The following is a 23,987-nucleotide window of genomic DNA, read 5'->3' on the forward strand; positions in this document are numbered from 1 at the left end:
ACGGATGAATCAGGCTGAATGTCAGGTGAATTTAAGAAACATGTGCTGATCTGTGGGCTGCAGTGAAACTGAGTCTGGATGTAAATTAAATGTAGAACGATGACAAACCTCCGGTTAGAATCACACTGATCCTGCGGGTCAGACGGTCACAGCTGAAGCCAATCTAACTTATAATGAAGCGATGCGCTGATAAGTAAACGAACACTAGTGCCTAGCACACTTCCGGAAAGTTTGTTTCAAAATAAATGTATGCAGTTTCTCAACATATTTTAATCTTTACATTTGTAAACCATTTGTAATTTTATTTTTATTTTAAATGGATACATGTAGCATCAAACCAAGATACACAAGAAAAGCACAAACACAAGGTGTTTTTTAAAATAAACAATTCTGCCTTTCTTTTGAGGCTTTTATGGACATAGAAAATATGAATTAATACAATATTACATGAATTTGAATATACAAAATAACATGTAAACATATACTTTTTGAACAATTGAGATTATTACAATAATTTTTATTATGTTGTAAGGTAATTCAATCAGGATTAATGTATGTCTTGTTTGCTATAAACAATTTTGTCTTGGTCGTTAAAAAGTTTGTGTAAACATAGAATGCAATTTTGTCTTGGCCATTAAAAAGTTTATATAAACATAAAATGAAAAAACTTAAAAGGAAAGTGAATTAATTTAGCTTTTGTTTAAAAAGGGAGGTTTGGAAAAAAACTTAAAAGTAAAGTGAATTAATTTTGTTTAAAAAACGGAGGTTCGAATATTACTACATACTTTACTATGAAATCAGAATGACTGTACCTCCTGTGGATCTCAGTGTTACTGTTCCACTTGACCTGGGTCCGTGCCCAGGAGGCCATCAGCTGATCCTCTATTTGGTATCATAAGACTGTGGGCTGTACGCAAGTTATTTATTCACACACACACACAGACTGCTGTGACGCAGTCAGTCATTCAGTCTATATGGAGTTACACAAACACACGTGGGTTTTATGGGTTCTTTTTAGTTGCTTATCTTAAACCTAAATATTACAAAATATGACTAATCCTAACCCAGTTTCATTTAATATTTACAAAAAAACAAAAAAGCTTTAAGGGAAAAATTCACTCAAATTTCTGTTGTATATTTGGACAGAAGAGGGCGCCACATGCCCACTTTTCCCTTCAGCCTCTCTCTCGTTCATGCACACGCGCGTACATGCACACGCACATATGTTTAGAACCTTTGTGCCTTTATTTTTGTCGAATTATATCGGTCTTTCTTTCGGTCATTATACAGTATGACGTCATCTTTTCTTTTTTTTTTTCCCTGTAACAATAAGTGGTAAAAGTTATGGTTATATCTTAGTTTTCTACAAAAATAGTTGAATGCTATTTTTAAAAAAAACAAAAAACAATCATAATAACAGTTCAAAATTATTATAAATATCAAGAATCAAATCTTTTTTAGTAAGAAAAAAGTAATAACAAAGTCAAATGTAAGTACATTAATTATATTGTTATTTGAAAAAATATTTTGTCTGCCTCACATTCGGGCTGCTTCAGACTGGTTTGGTGAAATAACTTTCATCTCCATGTCATTATGTGATTATATTACAGTGAATTCTTATTCTATCACTGGGCAAATGAGTATGAGACCATCAATAATTCAGCTGTGGGTATAGACACACGGTGTGTTCTCATACTGTGAGGAGGCTGTGAGGAGCTAAAGAACCTGAGGTCACCTGCAGACTGAAATATTTTTTTAATGTTCTCAGAATCAGTCCCTTTATTCTTTGCCAGCTTCTATTCTTCACCTCATAATAAAGGCTCAGCATGCGAGTGCGAGTGTGTGTGTGTGTGCGTGTGTGTTTCCTTACCCTTTGATCCCCTCTCAGTTTGGCTCAGCAGGGGATTCATCACTGTGGGTGTATTACACTCAGGTGAATGATAAATGTTGACAGAAACCAGGCTCCTGGACGTGAAGCCGCTCACATTGTACATCATTTCAACACAACTTTCTGTTTCATTTCAACACGTCAGATTCAAACAATAGACTGTAAAACCGAGAGCCCAGAAAGAAGACGAGGCGTTGGGTTCCACCACCGGGCCTCCATGTCAAAGGTTGCAAAAACATTTTCAGTCTGAATGGAAGTTCACAGGGAGGTCAGGGCTTTTCCTCATTTTTCACATTATAACACTATAAAAAAAGAAAATGAAATATTTACTACTGACTTAAGTTGTTCTTTAATTCACAATAATGTAAAATATATAAATTATGATAAACAGTATATGTTTATATATATATATCATAAAATTATATTAACCTGTGCTTCTCAAAGTGTAACCTTAGTCAGTTTTTTCAAATTGAAATTTGAAAGCACAGTGTGTAGAATGTCCTTTTTTGTGGGTGAATATTTCTCATCATCACTGTAGTTGAAGGATGAAGTAGAATAGAATGTGAAAAAGAAAACAAACAAAAAAATACTTTCACTCAAACCATTTCATCTAAACTTTACCTACTGTAATTGACTTTATATAGAAAGGTACAAATAAAGGATATGGACTTTATTTTAGCCAAAAAGAGCAAAGATAGAGATGATGCCAGATCAGTCTGGCACCATTGTTCTATTATTGACTGCATTTGTTTTCACAGCTCCTCACAGGTGAAGATAATTAAATAAACAATACATTTTCATGGAGATTTTTTTTTATTTGTATTTTTGTCACTGTTTAAACCAGTTTAAACAAACAAGAATAAAAATAACAATTTAGCAATTAAAGATGTTTCTTAAAATAACTGATTTTTGAATTAATCTTCAATGAATTGATTAATAAAAGAACAGTTTTTAATTTTGTAAACGAGAGAGATTTTTAGAAAGCCCCTGCAGGCCAGCAGCGGTACTACACTTGAGACTACCTTTTCTTGTTGGCTTAAATCTGAAAAGGACTTCCATGTTTGATATATTTTGTTGCTGTTCAATGTGTTGCATAATTTTGTACATCAAGTCTTTATTTTGAAAGATAGGAATCAAATCTAACTCTATCCTGCAGAATATGTCGTGATGCTTTGAATATAACCATCTGAAAACATGGCCTCGTTCACATCAGCTTCTTATCAACACATATTCAAAGCAGCATCTTTGGTGGTCTGCACATGTCCACGCCAAACCTGCTTATCCAGACTTACTCACTTACTTTGGTTTCATCTGGTCAAAGCATGTGCTGCCAATCCCGTCCAATTTTGTATTTACTGGCCCACTTTAATCTTGTTGGAGTTCATCCATTAAGCCGGACTCAGTGTGATGTCAAGCCAAACGTCTGATCAGTCCCTGCTTTTCAACCCACAGTTTTGGGAATGGATCATTTTGTGTAGCAGCGGTCTGTTAAAACAGTATTTGAAATTTGAATCACAGTAAAGGTGAGAAATTACCCCTGCAGCGGAGGGCAATTATTTCCTGCTTCAGGAATAACCAATCAGAGAGTATGGAGATGAAGCTATGCACCACTTTTTTCATATAGTGGTAGTAATAATAATAATATAAAAAGAATTATTATTATATAACAGGACATATTCTTCTTCTTATTATTACTAATATTAGTAGTAGTATTATATAGTAGTAGTAGTAACATTAATATTAGTATCGCTGTTGCCCCTCCCGACTAGATACAGGATGTTCATATAGAAAATGCCTTCATTGCTTTAATGTGAAAGTCTAGACCGGAAGCTGTATGTCTTTGTCTAACTTGACACTGGTCCCAAGTTGTGTGTCAGGCAGACGGGACTGTGCGCTGCGCGGAGACGGGAGACACTTCACCCGGCACACGGAGTGTGTGCTGCTGTCCTCCTCACTGCTCTCTCTGACTGTTTCTCTCTCTCCGTTTCTCTCGGTCCGTGTTTGGCTCTCAGTCCGAGGACGTGTCCGCGTTGGACCGTGGGTGTGGACGCTGACACTCTGGACTCGGTGCATGAACGGACCTTTTTTTTTTTGAAGAATACCTGATGCTGCATCTGCACACGCACAGCGCATAGAGAGCGCAGGACCTCTCCCCCTCACACCAGGTAAGGTGGGCTCACACTCACGCACGATTGCGCGTGTACGCACACGATGTCAGGTTTTTCCACGGCAATAACTTTGAGAGTCTGCAGGGATTTTCATTCATTTTACCGCGCCGACCAAAACCTCATTCACATTCTTATAAGTGATGCTCCACCACATTCAGGACTAGATGTTCTTCATGAAGACCAGGGAGCCTCCAGAAAACTGAAATCTTTAGAACAAAACAGAGTCCTATAGAGGTTACAGAGACATAACCAATGAAGAAAAACAAAGATGAAATGAAACTGTTGTGTAATCGGATCTGATTATTTTCCTAAGTGACAACCTAATATGTTGTACTGTAATGCAATTAATCTACTCTAATAGGTTACAATGTAATTCAAGACAATGGATAGTGTAAAACTGTATAACGATCCATTCTTTTTACGATTATTGTAATTAAAATTATATTTTTACTCAGTTTCAATCCATCAAATTAGATCTAATCTAATCTGATCTGATCTGATCTAATCTGATCTAATCGATCAGCTTCGGTCTTTCCTTTCAACAGAGGTTGTGGCAGCAAGTGGTTTTTCACTTGTGCTGAACTGGGATTAGGTTGAATAAAAATGTTGGAGTGCTAAATCAGAAATAGAATTCCAAACTATGGAAAGGGTTTAAAAAATACTTTAACTAATTTAATCCAGTCTGTGTCAGTTAAACATAATCCAATTTTACATATGTTTGTTTGCTCAAATGTAATGTACTGCTATTCTTCTTCTTATTATTATTATTTAATGAAACCGTATCTGATCTGATCTAATCTAATTTAATCTGGTCTCATCTGAAGTGTACACGGTTCTCTAATATGAACTGATTTATACATAATAATTTAAATAAACAAACAACATAAGATCCTTTTTCAAGGTGAAAAATAACCTGTAATCTAATCTAATCCATCCTCACTGTATGGATCACGCTCTCTCAGATCTATTCAAGTTAAAATAAAAACATACATTAATTAATGATTATCTTCTTGATAATAATAATGATGTCTTACAGTTAAGACGTTGGTGCAGCAGATCTGTTCGCTGCTACAGCGTCTTACACCGACACTGGTACTTCACTGACCAGTAGAGGGTTCCGTCAGTGCTGCGCAGGTCTCATCCTGTACTGCTTCAACTCAGTGGTTTCTCTCAGCCTTCACGGCTTCTCCGTCTTGGAACGTAACATTTTCAAAAAACATTTTTCAAAATAAATCAACAGTTGAATATTTCTCTGAAATTTTCCAGACATGGTTGTGGTTCGATTCTCTCAACTCATAACATTCAAAGTCATTGACACTCAATCTGTTCCCCTGACTCACACCGACTGATCAAGACCCCAAGAAGTCCCTCAGCAAAAGTCTGACTTTCAGCAGACTTTCTTACCTCAAAGTGTTATGGTTCTAATCAATGTTCTGTTTAATGAGTTCTGCTCACTTTCTCTTCAAAGGCCGGGGCCGATGCTGACGTAAGGACAATTCCTGATGAAGATGGAATCATCTATACGCTGCAGGGCCGTCCTCATCTTCTTCGTGCTGTCTTCTGTCAAGGTACGGCGGAAATGAGTAAACAGACGATTAGTCACGTCCACCTGTCCCTCTGGGCGAGTGGGAAAATGAGGTTTAAAAGCCGATTGGGTTAAAATGTGCAGCTTAGAAGAGCATCAGATTAATTGAGGTAATTATCAACTATAGCCGAGGTCACTGTTAGTGGAGATTGACATTTAAATCCATGTTGAAATGACCTTTCGGTCAAAGGGGACGGTGATTGTTGGTTGTGAACGTGGAGGACAAAAACAAGATTTACTCCTCTCTCTGAGTAGATGATGCGTGAGTCGATGTTTGGTCTCGATCAGGCGTGGGCAAACTTTTTGACTTGCGGGCAACAAAATTGTGGCCCGCCTTACTTTGCCCATGTCTGGTCAAGGAGAAGCTGCATCTTCTCATCGACTAGGGAATGAAATAAATGTGGACCTTATTTGAAAAAAAGCCTGCGAGGTTTCACACCGTGTTGGTATTCTCTCTGCAGCTGCCGTCTGGCCTTTTGCTAAATTTGATCAGATGTGCTCAGATCCAACAGTTTGCATGTGAGGGATATGAGTTTGAGCAGGGAGTCGACTCGCAGACACACACATGCTGTACATCTGCATGAATCCAATGAACTCACCTCAGTTACAGTACGGAGGACAGGATTTTCTCCCGGCAAATATAGCAGCTACTTAATCCCTGACAACAGACTGCTGAGGGCCTGGTGTTCTCCACCATCAGCTCAGCAAATGTCTTTATTTGGATCATGTTTCTTTAGTAAAAGAGGGGGAAAAAGAGCGCACGCTGACATATTTATGGGCTGTTTATATATTTTGTTACTCACTTCCTGACTGGGCCTCATCATTTAGAGGAGAAGGATTTTTCTGTAGCGTCTATTTCCAGGAAGCTGGTCCTGTGAACCTTACGGGGGTTTGGACGGTGACTTGTTTTCTGGGAATTTAAATTAGAATTTCTTTACAGCTTCTATACCTGGGATGAATGAAACACTGGTAATATTGATTTATTTATCTGTACAAACCATTGTATGAGTATGAGATTAATTAAATGAGCTGCAATGCTGCCATCTAGTGATGTTCACTTTGATATGCAGCCTTTTGTCCCCAAAACAATTTTTAGCACACATCATTTGGCGAAACCCAGGCTTTGAGTTATCGGGTTTTCATTATCTGCGGAAAAACCGATAACGGTTCTTACAGATATTACATAATTATGTTAATATCAGGCCGATATTATTGGTCGGCCGATATTATCGGACATCCCTAATTATTACAACACCAGTTAAAAAAAAGAAACCATATGGTTACTTGGTAGAGCTGTGGTTCCCAAAGTGAGGGTTGGGGCCACATAGTGGAGCATAGCAATGAATTTCAACTGCAATATTTTCTTCATTTGTTTCAGTGGGAAAATTGCAGTTTTATTGTAATTTTCTTCCATGTGTTTTATAAAAATAAAAGTTCACAGGATAACACTGTTCAACTTAAAGTTTAGCAATGTGTTTTATAAAAATAAAAGTTCACAGAATAACACTGTTCAACTTAAAGTTTATTTTTAAAGCTATAGTAGTTAACGTTTTCACTCCAGGGGGCGCTGGGTTGTCTTGATGGTAGCTCTCTTCCCAAAAGGATGGTGCGTTAGAGTTTGATAACCACGGAGTGCACAGTAATTCCCAAAAATTCAAAGCCAAACACATAGAAATTAATTTATTGATGAACTTTAACGACCAAAGAAACGAGGACAAGAAAAAAGTCCTGGGATTGAACCAGTGAACTAGTCGATTTCTTACCGTAAGGCCAAAGCCTTCCAGCCGAACCATTTTCCTGACCATGATAATATACTTTTTTTCTTTAAATGGCCTCTACAAACCTTAGCATAATAAAAAAAAAACCCTATGAGATGTGGTACAGCAGGAGATTTCCATCGTTTTAGTGTTTGCAGCTGAAAGTCTAATATGAACCGAAATATTTTCCAGCATCTCGTTGAATCGGGCACTTCCGAAGACATTTGCTTGAATATAATTTGATTGGCAAGTGCTGGCGCTGCCGCCTGGAATTTTCAGCATTAGCTTTTTCACTGCAGATTATCTGTGCCTGACTCTGCCCCATGTGTTTCCCCGGCTCCACATTGTGCCACCGTGACACACTCGTACATGCTCGAAATTCCTGAGGTGATATTTCCAATGGAACTGTAGGCACACTGTCACTGTTCCGGTTTTCACAGTGTTATTCAGTCCCTCGTTTTCAGTTTTATTTCTGGACCGTTAATGTGTGTGACAGGCTTATCTGCATTCAGTGCTGCCGTGCTGCTGGCACCCTGCTTCCCTCAGCCGCTGAGCCTTTTCACACTCAGTCTTCCCGAAATCTCGACGAACAAATTATCTGAGTTTTACACTTTGCTGGTAATTAATCTTAAAAGCAAATAATCTCCCATGAAAATGTCGAACATTTTTCTAAGACCAGAAAATTATTATTTTTCAATTTTAGTCCCAGTTCGGGCAGCAGTATATCACTCAGTATTATATTACTGCAATAATAGAATTTTTCCAAGTGCCGTGTGGTGTAATAAATTCCAATTATAAAGTAATCATGTTTCAATTTCTAAGAAAAGCTTTATTTTCCTGTTTTTGGTCTTTGAGACTCCGAACACCGAACGTAGGTGAGTCTAAGAGTCAGCTACAAAGACAAGACTGTTCTGTCTGAATAATAGCACTCTTTTCTGTTCAGGTTACTGGAGCCCTCATGAATCATTCCTGCAGACTGTTCAAAGTATTTTCAAAAAAGTTGATCTACTTTTTAAGAAGGCAATAAAACATCTGCACCTTTTTAAATGTAGTTCATCCATGTGGGATTATTTTTATTTTTTTATTTTTTTATAGCAACTGTGGATATTGAAAAGACTTGAGCTGCTGAACAGTCTGTGGTCAGTGTCATGGTTCACCTCTTGTTGAAGTTCCAGACATTTGATCAATATCGCACATCTGGACTGCAGGCAAACCAGTGATATACAGCAGAACTACTTCTGTCTACAGAGCCACGCTTTTAGTCAGACTCAGAACAAGAAGCAGCTCCGAAGGAAAGTCAAGGGTCAAATTGAACCTGCTTGGTAGTTTGTTAATATGTAGACCAGAAGTTTAAACCCCCGGCTCGAGGGCCACATCTGGCTCATGACTAAACTAATATTGCCCTAGAATAACAATAATAATAAAAAAAAACGTTTCAATTGTTGGTGTTTTTTAATTATTAAAATTAGTGAGCCTGATAATAATAAAAAAAAACGTTTCAATTGCTGGTGTTTTTTAATTATTAAAATTAGTCAGCATGAACTGGCGGCCTACAGGTCAAATCTGTCCACGACTGCATCCTAAAATAAACTATAAAAAATAATTCAGTTAGATAAGAATGTGTTTTTTTTGTATATTTTATGTCAGTGTCCAGCCCCCTGATGTGTCTGTCCAGGAAAATTCTGGCTCGCCGACAAATGTAGTTGTTGACCCCTTATTTAAATGTTTTATTGCACCGTTCGCAAAAAAATGTTTCATACTATTTTTATTTAATTTTTATATTCTATTTTTTTAACAAATTTTACTGTAGTTCTAGTTGGATATCGAGACATTCCTGCCCTGTCGTCCGACACAGAACATGTGTCAAAATGATCGACTGGTCAGACCAGTCATCTGGTCAGATCTGTTCATCTCTACATATAATATAAACTGGTATTTACCCAGATTTGTGTAGTAAAACCTGAGGAGGTGAATTCTGAGTCAAAAAGTCTACGACAGTCGAACTCAGCTTGAAAAAAGTCTTCCTTGATTCCCAGACTAATTGGCTTGCGTCTGAGCATATTAAATTAAAGCTTCTCTTCAGCCTCGTGCACCAACTCCCACCTTCTATCAGGTAGTTTGTCTTCACTTTATGATTTATTCATGTTCAACAACTCAGAGGAATCTTTTTCCTTCTTCTTTTTTCTTCTTCACATTGTTATGTGTGAATCCATCTCTCTGTACTGCCCCCTGCTCTCTACCACCTGCTCTAATAAGACGCAGCAGGGCCCACACATTATTAGCTGCTACATGAGAGGGTGAAGCCAGGTGAAGGTTTGTTTTTGTTTGGGTTTCTTCACTTCTTAAGAATTTAATGGATGACTGCAGTTCCTAGCACCTCCTACAGGGACATCACTGGAGCCAGTGAGAACGTGACAGGAGCAGATTCTTGCTGCTCTGTGACTGAACACTGGGAACAGCCACGTTTTGTGAACCATAACAATGTGTTCTTATCTGATCTGTGTTACACAACTTTACGACATTACACTAAAGGTTTTACTGCGTTCCTAACAACTCTGTCCTCACATCAGTCCACAGAAAGAAAAAAAACATTTGATGATTGCATGCAGTTTTTATACATTAAACAGAATTATCATCTTTAAAGTTGAGAGTTTGACAGGGATAGTTTTCAGCAAGACCAAACCTTTTATTTTTTGCAAAACAAGGAAAACAAACTTGAAACCTATAAATGTTTTTGAGTAGATCTCCTTCTTCCTGCCGTGTGGTGATTTTCCTGATGAAGTTGCTTCTTGATTTAACTTTGTTTGCGTTGCTTGTTTACCTGTTTGTGATCACAGAGAAACCCCTGGCGGAGGGTAAAACTGTAGCAAATGACTATGACAGTGAAAAGTCAATTGTTGTCAATCATACTGGGTGTTAAACAAACCTCTGTCCTCCAGAAATGGAGTGAAAAGCCATGCTTTGATACGCTACATTATGTATCTGTAGGTGTATGTGTGGGGAAGGGATGGAGAGTAAGGAGTAAGGGAGAGGGCGGGGGGGGTGGTGCTGCTGCTGGTGGTGTACAATATGAATCACATTGTCTTCTGCCTGTAGACATTGATCTTAATTTGCTGCATATCTTTTGCCAAATGACATCTCCCCACACCGTGCTCCACTGCAGCAGCTCCCACCTGCAGGCGGTGAATCCACATTAGCAGCACAGCCGTGACTGATGACGCTGTCCTTCCCTAAATTCCACTATTTATTTAACCCACAGTGAGAAGTGGGAGCCACGATGTACAGTCTGTTTTAGAGACAGGAGATGCTGAGGTTTTTAATCTGAAGTGGACGGGATTAGAAATGAGCAGCTTAGAGGGACAGTCTGGGGTTTGAAGACGGAGCTGATGGAGAAGAGGGAGAGCGGTCTGAGGAGAAGGATGAAGGAAGAGGAAAGCACATGATCCACTGAAGGGAACAGACAAAAAATCATCTAAAAATCATCAAATTGTCTTAGATAATTTAGAGTGAGCATTGATCAGAGAATTGTAGTATCATCTGCAGCTCTGTGAAGCACATTTCCAGTGTCTGTGTCGTTTCCTCAGGGCTGCCTTCACAAATCCCTTTGGTGATTTTCACGGTCAGAGCTTCAGGGTACAAACAAAGTAAAGGTAAAGTTTCTGTTTTGGCGAAACCTCAGGTCTACATCTACTCTGCGCTGCGCTGCATACAGAACGGTGTTGGTTTGACCCTGTTTGACCGTGACCTGCCATGAACATGTGAGCAGTTTGTTGTAGCGAAGCGGGGTGGATGCAAATTAGCACCTGAGAATGTGAGGCCATGGCTCTGAGCTGGAGGAAGATCAGAAAGTTGGTTTCTGGACTGTAGCTGGGGGGGTGGGTGGCTCCTTTAGCCTACAGCCAAGTAGAGGCTCTAGGGGTGCAGAGTGACAGGGAGGGGGGAGAGGGGTGGGGTGGGGGTGGACAGCACGGCAAATTAACTATATTTTTTATGTTTTAAATGTTTTGTCACACTGTGGAAAAATAGTTTTGTTTAGTTTAGAATGGACCTGATCTATTGTAGACTGCGTTCATTGACACAAATGGGACAAATGAAGATCAACGTTAGTCTTGTCTTAGTGAGACGTTTACATTTACAGGAGAAGCTCAGATTAGAACCAGTGGTGAATCACTTTTATATTCTAAAATAATACTGAATAACAGACAGTCCAGCGATGACAAGGACAGACAGTGGTGTCAGGTGATGTTGGTGCCTGATCACTTACTCATTTGTCCTCTCACCGACTATCTGTCGCTCCATTGATTATGGTAACCAGTGAGCTGTCCTGCGCCATCTGCGTCATTATCTGGATTTTATTGTGAATAAAGAGAAAAACACCGACACGCTCTATTCTCCGAGCAGCACAAACCTCCTTGTGCTGATGGTGCTGTGAGTGCGCAGCTGCATAATGTGAATTTATGAATAATACAAAGTGATAAACGAGGTCCACGGATGCTTGTTTTTCTCTTATTTACAGTGTATTAAATGGATCATTATTCACCAAGAGAACAGCGTGCAATTAATGGAAATGTGCGAATCAGAGGAACGCCACGGTTCTGTTTTGTGGTGTTTGCATAATGTTTACTACATTAAACACATTAGAAAAGAACAAGTTTTTATTCGCACTTTCATTATTGGCTTTCACCATGTTTACCCTTCTGTTCAAAATGTCCCCACTTTAAAAACAACACACAGAGAGGACATTTTTAAGACTAAAGCAAAGACACTGCGTATATAAATGTCTGCCCTTCTGAGTCCAGTTTTTTAAGCCAACCTCATATGAAATTCCAGAAGCAGTGCTGCTGCAGTGAGCTGGGGCCGGCTCCAAAATACTCTGGCTCCAACGGATATCAATTTGAAAATCGACATCCTCTCTCATGGATATGTTTTTTTGACGGGTCATTTTGATGTCATTTGCCACATTTACCCTCACTATTCCAATGGACCGCCTTAAATTAATGAATAGCTGCATTGTTGGTTAATCGACTACTAGACTGATCCGTCCGATGAACGACATAATCTGGCTCTATTCGTATTTTTTTTTAAATCATGTGGTGAAGCCACAATACTACAACACTCAATGTTCAAAATTATGAAACTGGGCAAAAGATTTAACCCAGAGGGTCTTAACAGTTGAGGTTTTAAGTTCATCAGGATTGATAAGGTCAGTTCAGTTTTAAACAGTCGATTTAAGTTGGAGAAAGTCCAGTATCCTTCTCCTCTACTTGTAAAAAAAAAAAGGTACTCAGCAGATCTGTCTCCAAACACAGGGTCAGGGGCTTCATGCCGGCTTTGTGCTTATGTATCTGGAACATTCTCAACCCTCAAGTTGCACATCCAACCCAGTCTAAGTCTGTCTTCTCCTCCTGCTGGTCTTGTGCCTGAATAAATTGGGAGGGTGACGTGAGAAAGGGCATCAGGCAGAAAACCCCTTTTTCCAGGTCAAGTCTTCAGATCTTGTGCTGTTTGAAAGACATTTTTTTCTCCATTCATTCAAACTTTTAAAAGCTGCAGTTATGGGTGTGGTTGGCTGTCAATCAAATGTCACTGAGATGACTGATCTTCTTTACTCTGGCGGTTCCCAAAGTGGGGGGCGGGACCCTCACTTGGGGGTTCAGAGCTGTCGGATGAATTTCTGTTTCGGTGTTTTTTGCATTTGTGCCGCTGTGGGAGAAAAGGCACCAATTTGTTGTTGAATAGCAGCTTTTCAGGGATTGTAGTGTTTATAATAAAGTTCAGTGGAGTTCAGAGGCAGTAGCTGCAAATGTTGCGGTTTCAACTACTATCCTGTCCCATCTACAAAAAGGGGGCGCTGCAGACCTGTTTACCAACTAGTCTCTTCCCTGTTTTTGGAGGTTGTTGAAATTTCTTGTATCAAGAAAAACCTGTATTTCACCTGAAGCTGCAGCTGTTTGTCTGATCAGACAACAAAACTGCACTGATGAAAGTGGCAACATGCAGCAGTGACAGGAGGAATTAAAGACATGTGACGTGTGTGGGTGTGTGGGTGTGTGGGTGTGAATGCAAATTTCCAGAGACCTCTGATAGAGAGGTTGTTTTTTTTATTTTTTTAATGTTATTATGAGAAGTGTAATTATTGTTCTGGATTTAGTGGAGACTTTGGCAGATGAAATTAGAAAACAGTTTCCAGGCTCAGTTTATGTAAACAATGTGGATGATGCTAATTTGGCAGCAGTGGTTCAGTGGTAGCCAGACAATCATCCCTAACTGCTGCGGTCAACGATGAGGAACGTTTTCCTGCGTGTACAATTAACTTATTTCTACGATACACTGAGGTTGTTTAGCCGACTTTGTGCCGTAATTGGAGAAATTAGGAACGTCTCAAGCACAAAGGAGCTGACTGGATTGAAATGAGATCGAGGTGGTGGTGGTGGTGTGGAGGGTTAAGAGTACATGCTTGGCTAAGTCCGTGGATTATCACAAGCAGATGTGGGATCAGAATCATGCCTGATTGCCTTTTATTGTCTGGGTGCCTTTTTTTGTTTCTAGACATGTTGCAAGATTTAAGGCTAGGGTTTCATCGGCCTCAGATGATTCCCACTTTTCTTCTCCTGGATTTGTCCTGGTCTAACCCCTCGCTTTGTCACTGACAAAAGATTCTTTTTCCTGAGAAAATATTATGTGTGTGTGGGACACAGAGAAATAGACACAGAGAGAGAGAGACGACAAAGCCCTGTGCGCATTATCATGACAAAAGAGAAGATGAGCAGGTAAGGAATGGTGGTGAAAAAATGATGAAAGGAAGGGTACAGTTAAAGCTGCTTCCTGTTGGCGAGACCATCCTCTTCCTGTCAGCCTGCAAGGTGGATCCCAAAAGATTTTGTTTTCCAACACAAGCCATCGATATCCACCGTGCTTGTTCCAATTGAACAAATCCCATTTTCTGTTCACTTGTTCCAATTGAACAAATCCCATTTTCTGAAACGTGAGTTCACTTTTTCAAGATGCTTTTGTTTGAATAAAAAAATTATTATTGCAGTTAGAGCAGGCAATTTCACCCTTTTCCATTGGCAGTCCCCTCCTGCCTGTCTCGTCCAGGGAAACCCTTAACTTCATTCCCCTTAGCAACAAAACATGTCCTTTTTTTTTTGCAAAGTCACAACAACAACCCAAGTGAAATCAGCAGGCTTTTCCCTTTTACCCTCCTCTGAAAACAGCATTGTCTGTGATGCCAGTGAGCTATGAGCTATGACTTGGAGGAATGCTGTTGCCATTGTGTGTCCAAATGATGACAGAGGTGGAGGAACTGTAGGGACAGGGATCGGCTGGCCGGGCGGGAGAAGGAAAAGGAGGCAGAGAGAAAGAACAACAAACGGTGTTTTCTGTCCGAATCCGACAACGGTCAAGTTGAACTCGAACATTTGCAAAAGATTTATTTGTGCTCAAAATCCATAAAATCTCAGCATTTTCAAAATACACTGTTGCTTGGACTGAACAGAACGAAATCATGGAAAACTTGAAATCGTTTTTTTTACGTCTACACTTTCTATTTACGTTTACAATAAATGTTTATGTTCTATAGTATTTGGCAGTGGAACGTAGGTTAGTTTCACCTCAACTGTGACACATCAAAACCCCAGAAAAAACAACACGAGAAATTACTTTAAAACCCAAATTATAATTTATTCATAAAAATATGAAGTTTCTACTTCATTACAGGCCTGATATTTATAGACAAGCTTCACTTGATCGTTTCCTATTCTGAAAAAATCCAAACCCCCAAACTAACACCGTGACCACTGGCACAGAATCGTTCTCTGTCTAACAGTCGACCAAATCAAGTCAGGTTTTCTCCTGTGATAAGTTAAAGGAATCCTCTGCAGCTGCCTCTGTTCCAGGATTCCCAGGTAAGTAAAGGCTAATAAGAACAGACTCCCGGCTCTGATCCCAGGCTCTTATCTGTGGTGTACATCAGGGAAGAGTTCATGGCACTGTAGAAGTGGGGCCCCTTCAACATCTTTGAGTTCCTCTCCTGATTCCACAATATATACAGTATATATATATATAAATTCCAAAACATGTTTTAATACGACTTTATTTTTAGTAACGTTGACTAATTAGAGTGAGGAGGACTGAGTTGGTCTCAGAGCCGTTTCAGTGTCAGTCACTCAGTCCTACAGTGGGGTGTGCGCGTACAACAGCAGAGCTACATAATGAAATACTTGAACGAAAACACTGAACACCAAAGATATCAATCTGGAATCATGTATTATGACAATGTGGCCTGCTGGGTAGGCCTGCATGCTGCTCTTATCAGCCGTTCCATTTATTTACAGCGCGGTTCATGTTTATTATTCAGTAATGGATTCATTACAACTGGAATGCAATTATCTTTTCCTGAGGCTCTGCTGAATTGGAGGTCTAAGGTTTATTATGATTTCGACTCGACGTGCTCACGCCTCCGCCGGTCCTTCATTTGTGTTGGTTCCTTCCTGGCCAGAATATAGGAACGCCGTGCTCCGTGTGTGCCGCTTTATTGAGTTTCAGGCTGTGCATTATCTCGGCTGTTAACTTGTTCACCTGTAATGCCTGTCGACCGCTCTCTACTCCAGCGATCCTCCTGAAAGAGCTGAGAGTCAGCGAATCAATGATTCATACAGTGTAAATGTTTTTAAGTAAGAAAGGTAGCAGCGGAATAACATTCACCAGTGGGAGGAGAGAGAGAGAGAGAGACTGAGGGAGAAAGAATACATTCAGTTCTTCTTCTTTACTGATTAAAAAAAAACATTTTTCAGTAAATTTCTTTCTGGATTTATTAGATGAGGTACAGTAGGAGTTAATTCTTTCAGGAGTAAGACCGTATCAACGGAACTATATTCACCAGTAAGACCACAGCTCATTCTTCCATAGCAAAGATTGGAATTCAAATGTTAAGTGGGATTTAGTCCATAAAAATTTTCATTATAATGTTCATTATTTTATTATTTTCACCACAGGGGGTCCTCGTTTTACTACGTCTTACATAAATTTATAAAGAAAGTCTGGTATCTCTCAGTCAGCGTTTTTTAACTTACATAAATTTATAAAGAAAGTCTGGTTTCTCTCAGTCAGCGTTAAAACAAATTTTACACAGGAAGTAGTTTGATGTACGAATACGTCGTCATAGCCTTGTTTACATTCGCCGGTTGAACTTTTCCCTCTTCGTTGTGACTCCCAGGTATAAGTCAGTCCTAGATAACGACGTTATCACAGTGTTACCGTATAGGTAAGTTACGTGGGTACTTATGTTTGTGAATTCAGAGTTATGGGAAGAATTCAGTTATGACGCGCCGTAGGAATGGAATTCCAAAGTAATTTGCAGACCTCCGGTATTTCGAATGTTCGAGAGTTAAGTTAAAAACATGTCAAAATGTCAAGTTATCTGTCCATTCGTGTCACAATTTACAAATTGAAGACTTTAAAAAAACTATTTTGTACCATTTTATAGAGGAGGAAAATATTGAGATATAATTTTTGGCCCTACTTGCTTCCAGGGAATTACTGTAATACATAAAAAATGTTGTCTGTTTTGAGAGCCAGGTGTGTGTTCAATGAGAGCAGGTGTGTTATCTTTTTTTTTATTTTATTTTATTTTTTTTGTGCACTCACATTTACCCGGAGAAGCCCTTTGTAGTTGCAGTAGATGTCGCAGTAGTCGTGCCTTCGTGTTTCTTGTCTCTTTCAGTAACAAATGTCTGTCCTTGGTAAATGTGTGGTGCATTGCTGTGTTGCTTCTGGGAAAACACACACACACACAGACCTCGCTCCAAGTCCAGCTCAGGTTCGGTGTCAGCTCTGGTATTTTTGAGCTGGAGGTGAGGAGTGAAAAGATCAGTGTGTGTGTCTTGGTGCAGCGAGCCTGGCTGTCAATACTCAGCCCCCTCGCCTCGCACAGCTACTGCATACATGCGTTATGTGTCCATATGTGTATGTGCTGTATGTGCTGTATGTGTGGGGATGTTCAGATAGAGAGCGAGGCTGAAAAGCTCATTCATGGCACATGGACAGTGTGGCCATTCACCGTGAGCTGTCAGCTCAGGTTCTCCGCTCCCTGCCAATCAGCTGACTCCCTTCCCTGCTCCCTCTCTTATCCTCTCAGTTTTGTTTTTGTGGTCTCATGCTACTCTTTTTTTTTTTCTGTCATCATTTTTTTTTTTTTAAACTTTGTGCTGCTGACCTCTTATTTGTACTAAGTATAGCAGAGAGAGCATGAAAGCCTGATCTCCAGAGGTGGTGAGCATTTATCCTGGTCCTAATGGGCCGCACATCTCTGGATAGCAGGCTCTCATCACGTCTATCCATCAGGGCCATGATGGTGACAGGAAGAGAGTCGTTCTAGTAATGGAAACAGGAAATAGTCCTAACCCACAGCTTCCTGTTTGTTTCAAATTGATTGGCCACATTGTTATATGAACGTATCCCATTAACACCGTTAAGTACTGGTAGAAATGTTACTCTTCTCACTATAGTGGCCTTTGGTTTAATGGATTTGTAATGAAATCAAAGGCATTGAGTGAGTTTAAAATTTAGTCAGACAAGGAAAAAACTCTGAATCCAAACGATCAAAACTGTATCGAATGACTGTTAGAGAAACAGCACGACGAATTTGATCGTCATCCTAGGAGTCACACAAAGAGTAACGAGTGTATCTGGCTAAGATATGACGTCAAATTACGACTTATCGCAGACGCAGTTTTATTTTTAAACATTTTAATTTGATTAATTAGTTAATGATAATTAATGATAATTGGCCCGAAAGAATAAAAAAGCAAAATCTGTGTTATATACGCCATTACTGTTTACTGTACAACAGTTGGACTTCACAGTCCAGTTTTCGCCATGATTGGATCTGCGTTGTCGCGCCTTTTAGCCCCCTCCGACCCCCCCCCCCCCCCCAATTTTTTTTTCTGATTGGCTGATTTGCTGTTATTTTTTCCTTTAGTTCAGCACTGACTGGGACATTAGGTCCATATGAGATCTTTTTTTTTTGTTTAGTTTTCATGTAAGAAAAGAATGTCATTGTCATTTTGTTGTTGACTAATTTGTTACGTTTTTGTCACAAAGAAACAGATTCTGGTGTTTTTTTGTATCAGGTCAGGATTTGCATCTATGTTTGTGTGTGTGTGTGTGTATTCAGGCCTGCAGTGTGGGCGGGTGTGTGTATGTGTGTGTGTGTGTGTGTGTATCATCACTGGTGCTGTTGAAAATAGACTCAGTATATTTAGACCTGAGGAGATCAAAGCCTTTCAACCCACTGTTTCTGCCTCTATAATAAGAACAGATTATCTTACAGTAGTCGGCCTGTTATAGTGAATGAGCAGAGGGATAAGCTGTAAAAGTGCTCATTTACACCTTAGGAATAGAATTTGTTGAAATCACCTGAAGACTTTTTTTTTAAATGCATTTGATAAATGAGATCCAATACTGATGTAAAAGTCTCACAGTGAAGAAGTGAGCTTGGGTTCTGAGCAGGAAACAGTAGTTCAGAACATCGGCGTGTTCACTCTTACATTCATCGAGGTAAACAGGGAGAGATTGAAGTAAACAGGAAGCCAAAGTCGTCTGCTGTAACACTTGTCAGCAGCTCTTGGAAACAAACCTGTTTTTCAGACACTTTTTAATATCAGACCATCTGTCTGCCTGAGGCGTGACCAAATAAAGTGACCGGGGTCGTAGGGGTCGACTTATTTTAATATCAGTGTATCTTCAAATACCTGGCTGCTGTAGAGCTTTATCGGATGTGTCCGATACCCTGGCCGTGACCCAACATACTGCTGTATTATCCTGAGTTAAAGCATAAAAACATGTGGAGAGTTTTTTTTTTAAAGCTTAGCCAAATATAACCCAACAAAGATAATCAGCTATGGCGCCCCCCTGCAAAATCAGCTGGAAGTGACAGCTCAGGCAGATAGTTTTAAAGATTCCAAAAACTAGCTGTGGTCATTAGTCACGGATGAAATGATTACTGTGTGTTTTTGCTCGTCCTTTAGGAGGAACTAATGACTGGGCTTCAATGCTTCACTGAAACTTCAATCTCAACACTCAGCAATTCTTTTTTTGCCAGCGGTATTTCCAGTCTTCTTTCTATAGATTTAGACCTTTTTTTTATTAGTCTTCTTTCTATAGATTTAGACCTTTCTTTTATTTTACACTTTCTGAAAAAAAAAACAACCCAAGAAACAAAGAAAACCAAACCATCTTTGATCAGAGTGCTACTGTTTAACTCATGCAGCCAAAGTATGTACAGGGTTTAACTGCCACTTTATCTAGTGTAGGTTGTTGACCTACTGGGATTAACATTGACCTCCTGGGATTAATATTCAACTGTTGGCACTAAAGTAATGCAGCGATTGAGCACGTGAAGTTACTGCAGACTAATGTCAGGGTGAAGGTTGTCCCGACACTGTCCTTCCAGCGGTGTGTAAACTCAATTAGAAGAACTGATGCATGGCCATGACTCAGTACCAGCACAGCAGGAACACCTGACTTATGCTTGTGTGTGTGTGTGTGTGTGCAGCACTGTAAACATCAGGGCCTCCAGCAAAGATGTCAACACTCCACCTGTCGTCACCTCAAATATAGACCATGTGGTTCAACAATGGCAACTGTACTGTGGCTCTTTGACAGTTGTTGTCTGTCAGTGTTTCATTATAGACGTGAATGTTGTCTGTACCGTGTGTGAAATGTTGACGGCCTTAACGTTGAGTAGAACAAATGTTTTAGTTCTATTTTTTTTTTTTTTACATCTCATTTATTATAAGCTTGTAGCGGTTCTTTAATGTAGCGGCTCACGCATCTGCTTTACACGCAGAAGGTCCTGGGTTTGAGCCTCAGAGAAACCGCGTTCTTGATGCTTCCTGTTGGGCAGCCTGTTGCACCAGATCTGCTGTTAATTCAGCAATTTTACCCAAGTGTGGGATCAATAAAGTTCTCATTTTGTGGTTACATAGTGAAGCGGTTATCACGCCTACTGTACACGCAAAAGGTCCTAGGTTCAAGCCCTGGAGGAGCCACATACACACATAGCGCCTGTGTAGGTTGAAAACACACGTTAGATTTCTCCGTTATGGGACAAACAAGGGAGCTCCATCTAAATAAACGGAGACATTAAAAATGTGGAGCTGTGATTGTAGTATATTAAAGTGAAACAGAACCGACCATTAATTACTGATCGTATCGCATCTGTTTGTGATCAGGGTTGCATTTAGAGCTGCAAGTCTGTTGACAAGGATGGAAAGCAGAACATTTAAAATTGAGTCTGAGACAGATTTCTGAGGAGGAAACAAACAAACAACACATTTAAGGGTTCAGTCTCACATCTGTCAAGGTAAACACAGGGAGATTATGGTAAACAAGAAGCAAAAACAAATGCACTGCAGCGTGTTTTCAGCAGCTCTATGAAACAAAGCTGTTTCTCAGACGCTTTGCTTCTTAATATAAGACCATCTGTTTGCCTGAGGCATGAATGTAAAGTGACCCTGGTCTGAGGGGTGAATTTTAAAACCCACTACTGTGGAGCTTGGTCGGATTTGCCAAAGGAAGCCTGACATGTGGTGTGTTGTCTTTGTGATCCGCTTCAAGTCTTTTTGTTTTGATGCAGTGCTGTTGGGAGTCCATAGGGGGCATACATACAGTATGTAGGTGATGAGGACTATGTTAGGAAAATGTACTCCTGAAGGGGCAAATACAGAGGCAATACAGAGGCAAATCAGTGTAGTAAGTAAGAAACAAAACAATAAATTTTTTTTTTCTCTTCAATCAGTCAAAACCAATTAGTTATTTGTACAGTTTTTTTTATTCCATCAATCTATCGAGTCCTATCACTTCATTTTACCTTTTCTCTCCGTCACTGTTCATGGTCCAGATGGTGTCAATTTTGTCGTCACTGTTCATGGTCCAGATGGTGTCTGGTGTTTGATTTGGTGGAAAACAGACGAAGCATGAAGGAAATTGTACATGAGGAAACAAGAGTCTGACAAGAAACGATGTAGTCTGTCGTCAAGGTCATCCGACACCAGCGCTCCTATTGGATGGTTGTGTCAAGCTTTAAAATCCATCCCTCTACATAATTAATCAGATTGTAGTTTACCGGCTGATTTCACCTTCTATTGAGAGAGACCAAAAAGTAGGGACAGAAATGATAACAGAAGCAATAAAAAAAAATCACTTGAATTTTGTAATTCTGTTTGGACGTTTCTTCCAAAAACACTTCTGGTCTTCTTGGTGGTCTTCATTTGGCCCCTGTGCTGTAACCTGATAGGCCTCTCTGCTTCTTATACACAGCCTGTCTCTGCTGAACTGTTGATTAGGTTGATGATGTCATCACACTGCATACAGTGTATACCAGTGGCAGGAATGACTCACGTGTGGATGTAGTTGATATACAGTACGTGACTGAAATGACACAGATCTGCTCAGTATATAATCAACAGAAACCTTTGAAATTAGATCTGCGTCACATCAGTGTAAATGAATGACATGAGTCACTTTGGTCCTTGTAATTTCAACATGGACACGGTGCTTTTCTGGGAAAAGAGAAATGTTGTCTGAGTCACCAGCTTTGGGAACAAGTCGAAAACACAATCCTAGACGTCTGAGTGTGAATGTTGAGGCATGGATCCACCCTGATTGGTCCATACATCAAAATTCACCCCACGGATGAATCTAAACAGATATTTCCGCCTCGCTCTGCCTCGCTCTGCCTCGTCCACAGCGACTCAGTTGTTGCTGCTGTGGGTGAAAAAAAGGTTAATTCATTTACAACAGTTTGTCAGAGCAATTATAACAGATATTATGAGTCCAAAACACAATATGCAGGGTTTTCTCAATCACTTTACCATTTGTTTTTAATATAGAACACGAGTCAAACTCAAGGCCCGGGGGCCAAATGCAGCCCGCCATGTCATTTTGTATGGCCCACAGGAGCTTAAAAAAGCATTTTAGAAAGTTTCTTAACCTGATAAAAAAGCATTTTAAAAAGTTTCTTAACCCGATACATTATTTTTTTTATTACATAGCAATGAACAATATTGGAAACTTGAATAAATAATAATTAATTGCAGAAACATGTGTTAATATGTTATGGAGTAGTCGAATTGCAGAAACATGTGTTAATATGTTAGTCACATATATACAGTCTTCCATTTGGCTGATTTGACCTTCAGGTGAAAATGAATTTGTCAAACCTGATATAGAACAATGCAAAAAATGTTCTCTATAGTACTGAACCAGAAAGACAAATAATAGCAGGTATTTGTTTATACCCGTTTTTAACTAAGACTCATCCAAAAGATGGAAATATCTTCTATAAAAACCTCAGCTTTAATAATGTATCTATTCCAAAGAACATAAAGAGTTCAATGTATTTTTAGTCAGATAGTAAAGGAAAGACAAAGTAGAACGTGGTGAGATTTTAATAAGTTGTTTTTAACATATGCATCGCCAGAGTAGAACTTTGACCGAGCTGTGCCATGACTACGACGTCGTTTTCACTCAGGCTTTCAGAGAATCATTAAATCTGCCTGAATTGTCGGTGTGAAAGTGGTATGAATAATGATTTTGATTGTGTTTTTGACTGAGCTAAAAGGGTTTCCTGGAGACCCCGGCTGAGGCTGCAGCTGATGTATAGGTGTTCTCGCCGTCTATATAACCACTATTCAATTTATATTAGGCTTTATTGAGCTGATGCATGGCTCCATTTTGTGTTTGAAAATTCCTGGGCCGTGTTTGAGTCGAGCTGGCAGAAACCATCAGCCGTATATGAGAAATATTATACTGAAATAATAGGACAAGAATGGAAAAGAAAGTGGGAAAGACAGGGACATAACAGACTGTGGTGGAGCCTTCAGAAGTGGACTGGGAGTCGACGTCAGCAGCAGCCTATAATCTACAGACACTGGGCCAAGATGGCTGTCAACTGGGAGAATTCACAATTGATTAATCACTGTTAATTAAGATACATTAACATTCCTGACCATGACAAACCATCACCTTCACACAGGTGTGGAGTTTGGTTCTTCCTGTGGCTCATGACTCGAAGAAGGTGTTGAGAGTTTGAGAGTTGCTTTTAAAAGTTTAGTTACGCTTGGATGACAGTGTCTGCTAAATGCATAAACGTGATGTAATGACATGTATTGTAATATGAATCAGTCTGCAGTCCCTCACATTCAGATGCCGGTCGCCATTATGTGATTTTTAAAATATTTATTTTAACTCACTGTGTCCATGGAATAAAATGTGTTAAAAATCTAATCTGATTAATTTTACAAATTTATTCACAAAAATCTAATCTGATTAATTTTACAAATGTATTGTCACAGTTGATGTACATGGATAGATAGATGGATGGATTTGAGATATAAAGAACTTTATGAATCCCCTCAGGAGTTTTCTTTGGGAAATTAAGGGAAAGTAAATGTATGTTCTTACATATTATCCGCCCCTTCTTAAGACAAAGAATAACATTAATCTTTATGACACGTACATTTGTCTTTATGAGTGACTGTTGCTGCACAAGGATTTCTTTTCTTCCAGCTCTAACACGAACAGCA

At 39.5% G+C, this 23,987-nt stretch overlaps 1 protein-coding gene across 2 annotated transcripts in view; it reads left to right on the forward strand.

Annotated features, from left to right (window-relative positions):
• Nucleotides 1-3,712: 3,712 nt before the first annotated feature.
• The window catches only part of LOC103379211 (ADAMTS-like protein 3), a 103,648-nt gene continuing 83,373 nt past the window's right edge, over nucleotides 3,713-23,987 (forward strand). For both annotated transcript variants that reach the window (XM_025055773.1, XM_017032386.2), the window contains exons 1-2: nucleotides 3,713-4,053; nucleotides 5,525-5,624. In XM_025055773.1, the coding sequence (XP_024911541.1) occupies nucleotides 5,559-5,624 (66 nt within the window). In that variant the 5' untranslated portion in view covers nucleotides 3,713-4,053; nucleotides 5,525-5,558. The remainder of the gene's footprint in view (nucleotides 4,054-5,524; nucleotides 5,625-23,987) is intronic.

Source organism: Cynoglossus semilaevis, chromosome 5 (assembly GCF_000523025.1).
Source record: "Cynoglossus semilaevis isolate Cse_v1.0 chromosome 5, Cse_v1.0, whole genome shotgun sequence".
In the NCBI taxonomy this organism is placed as follows: domain Eukaryota; kingdom Metazoa; phylum Chordata; class Actinopteri; order Pleuronectiformes; family Cynoglossidae; genus Cynoglossus; species Cynoglossus semilaevis.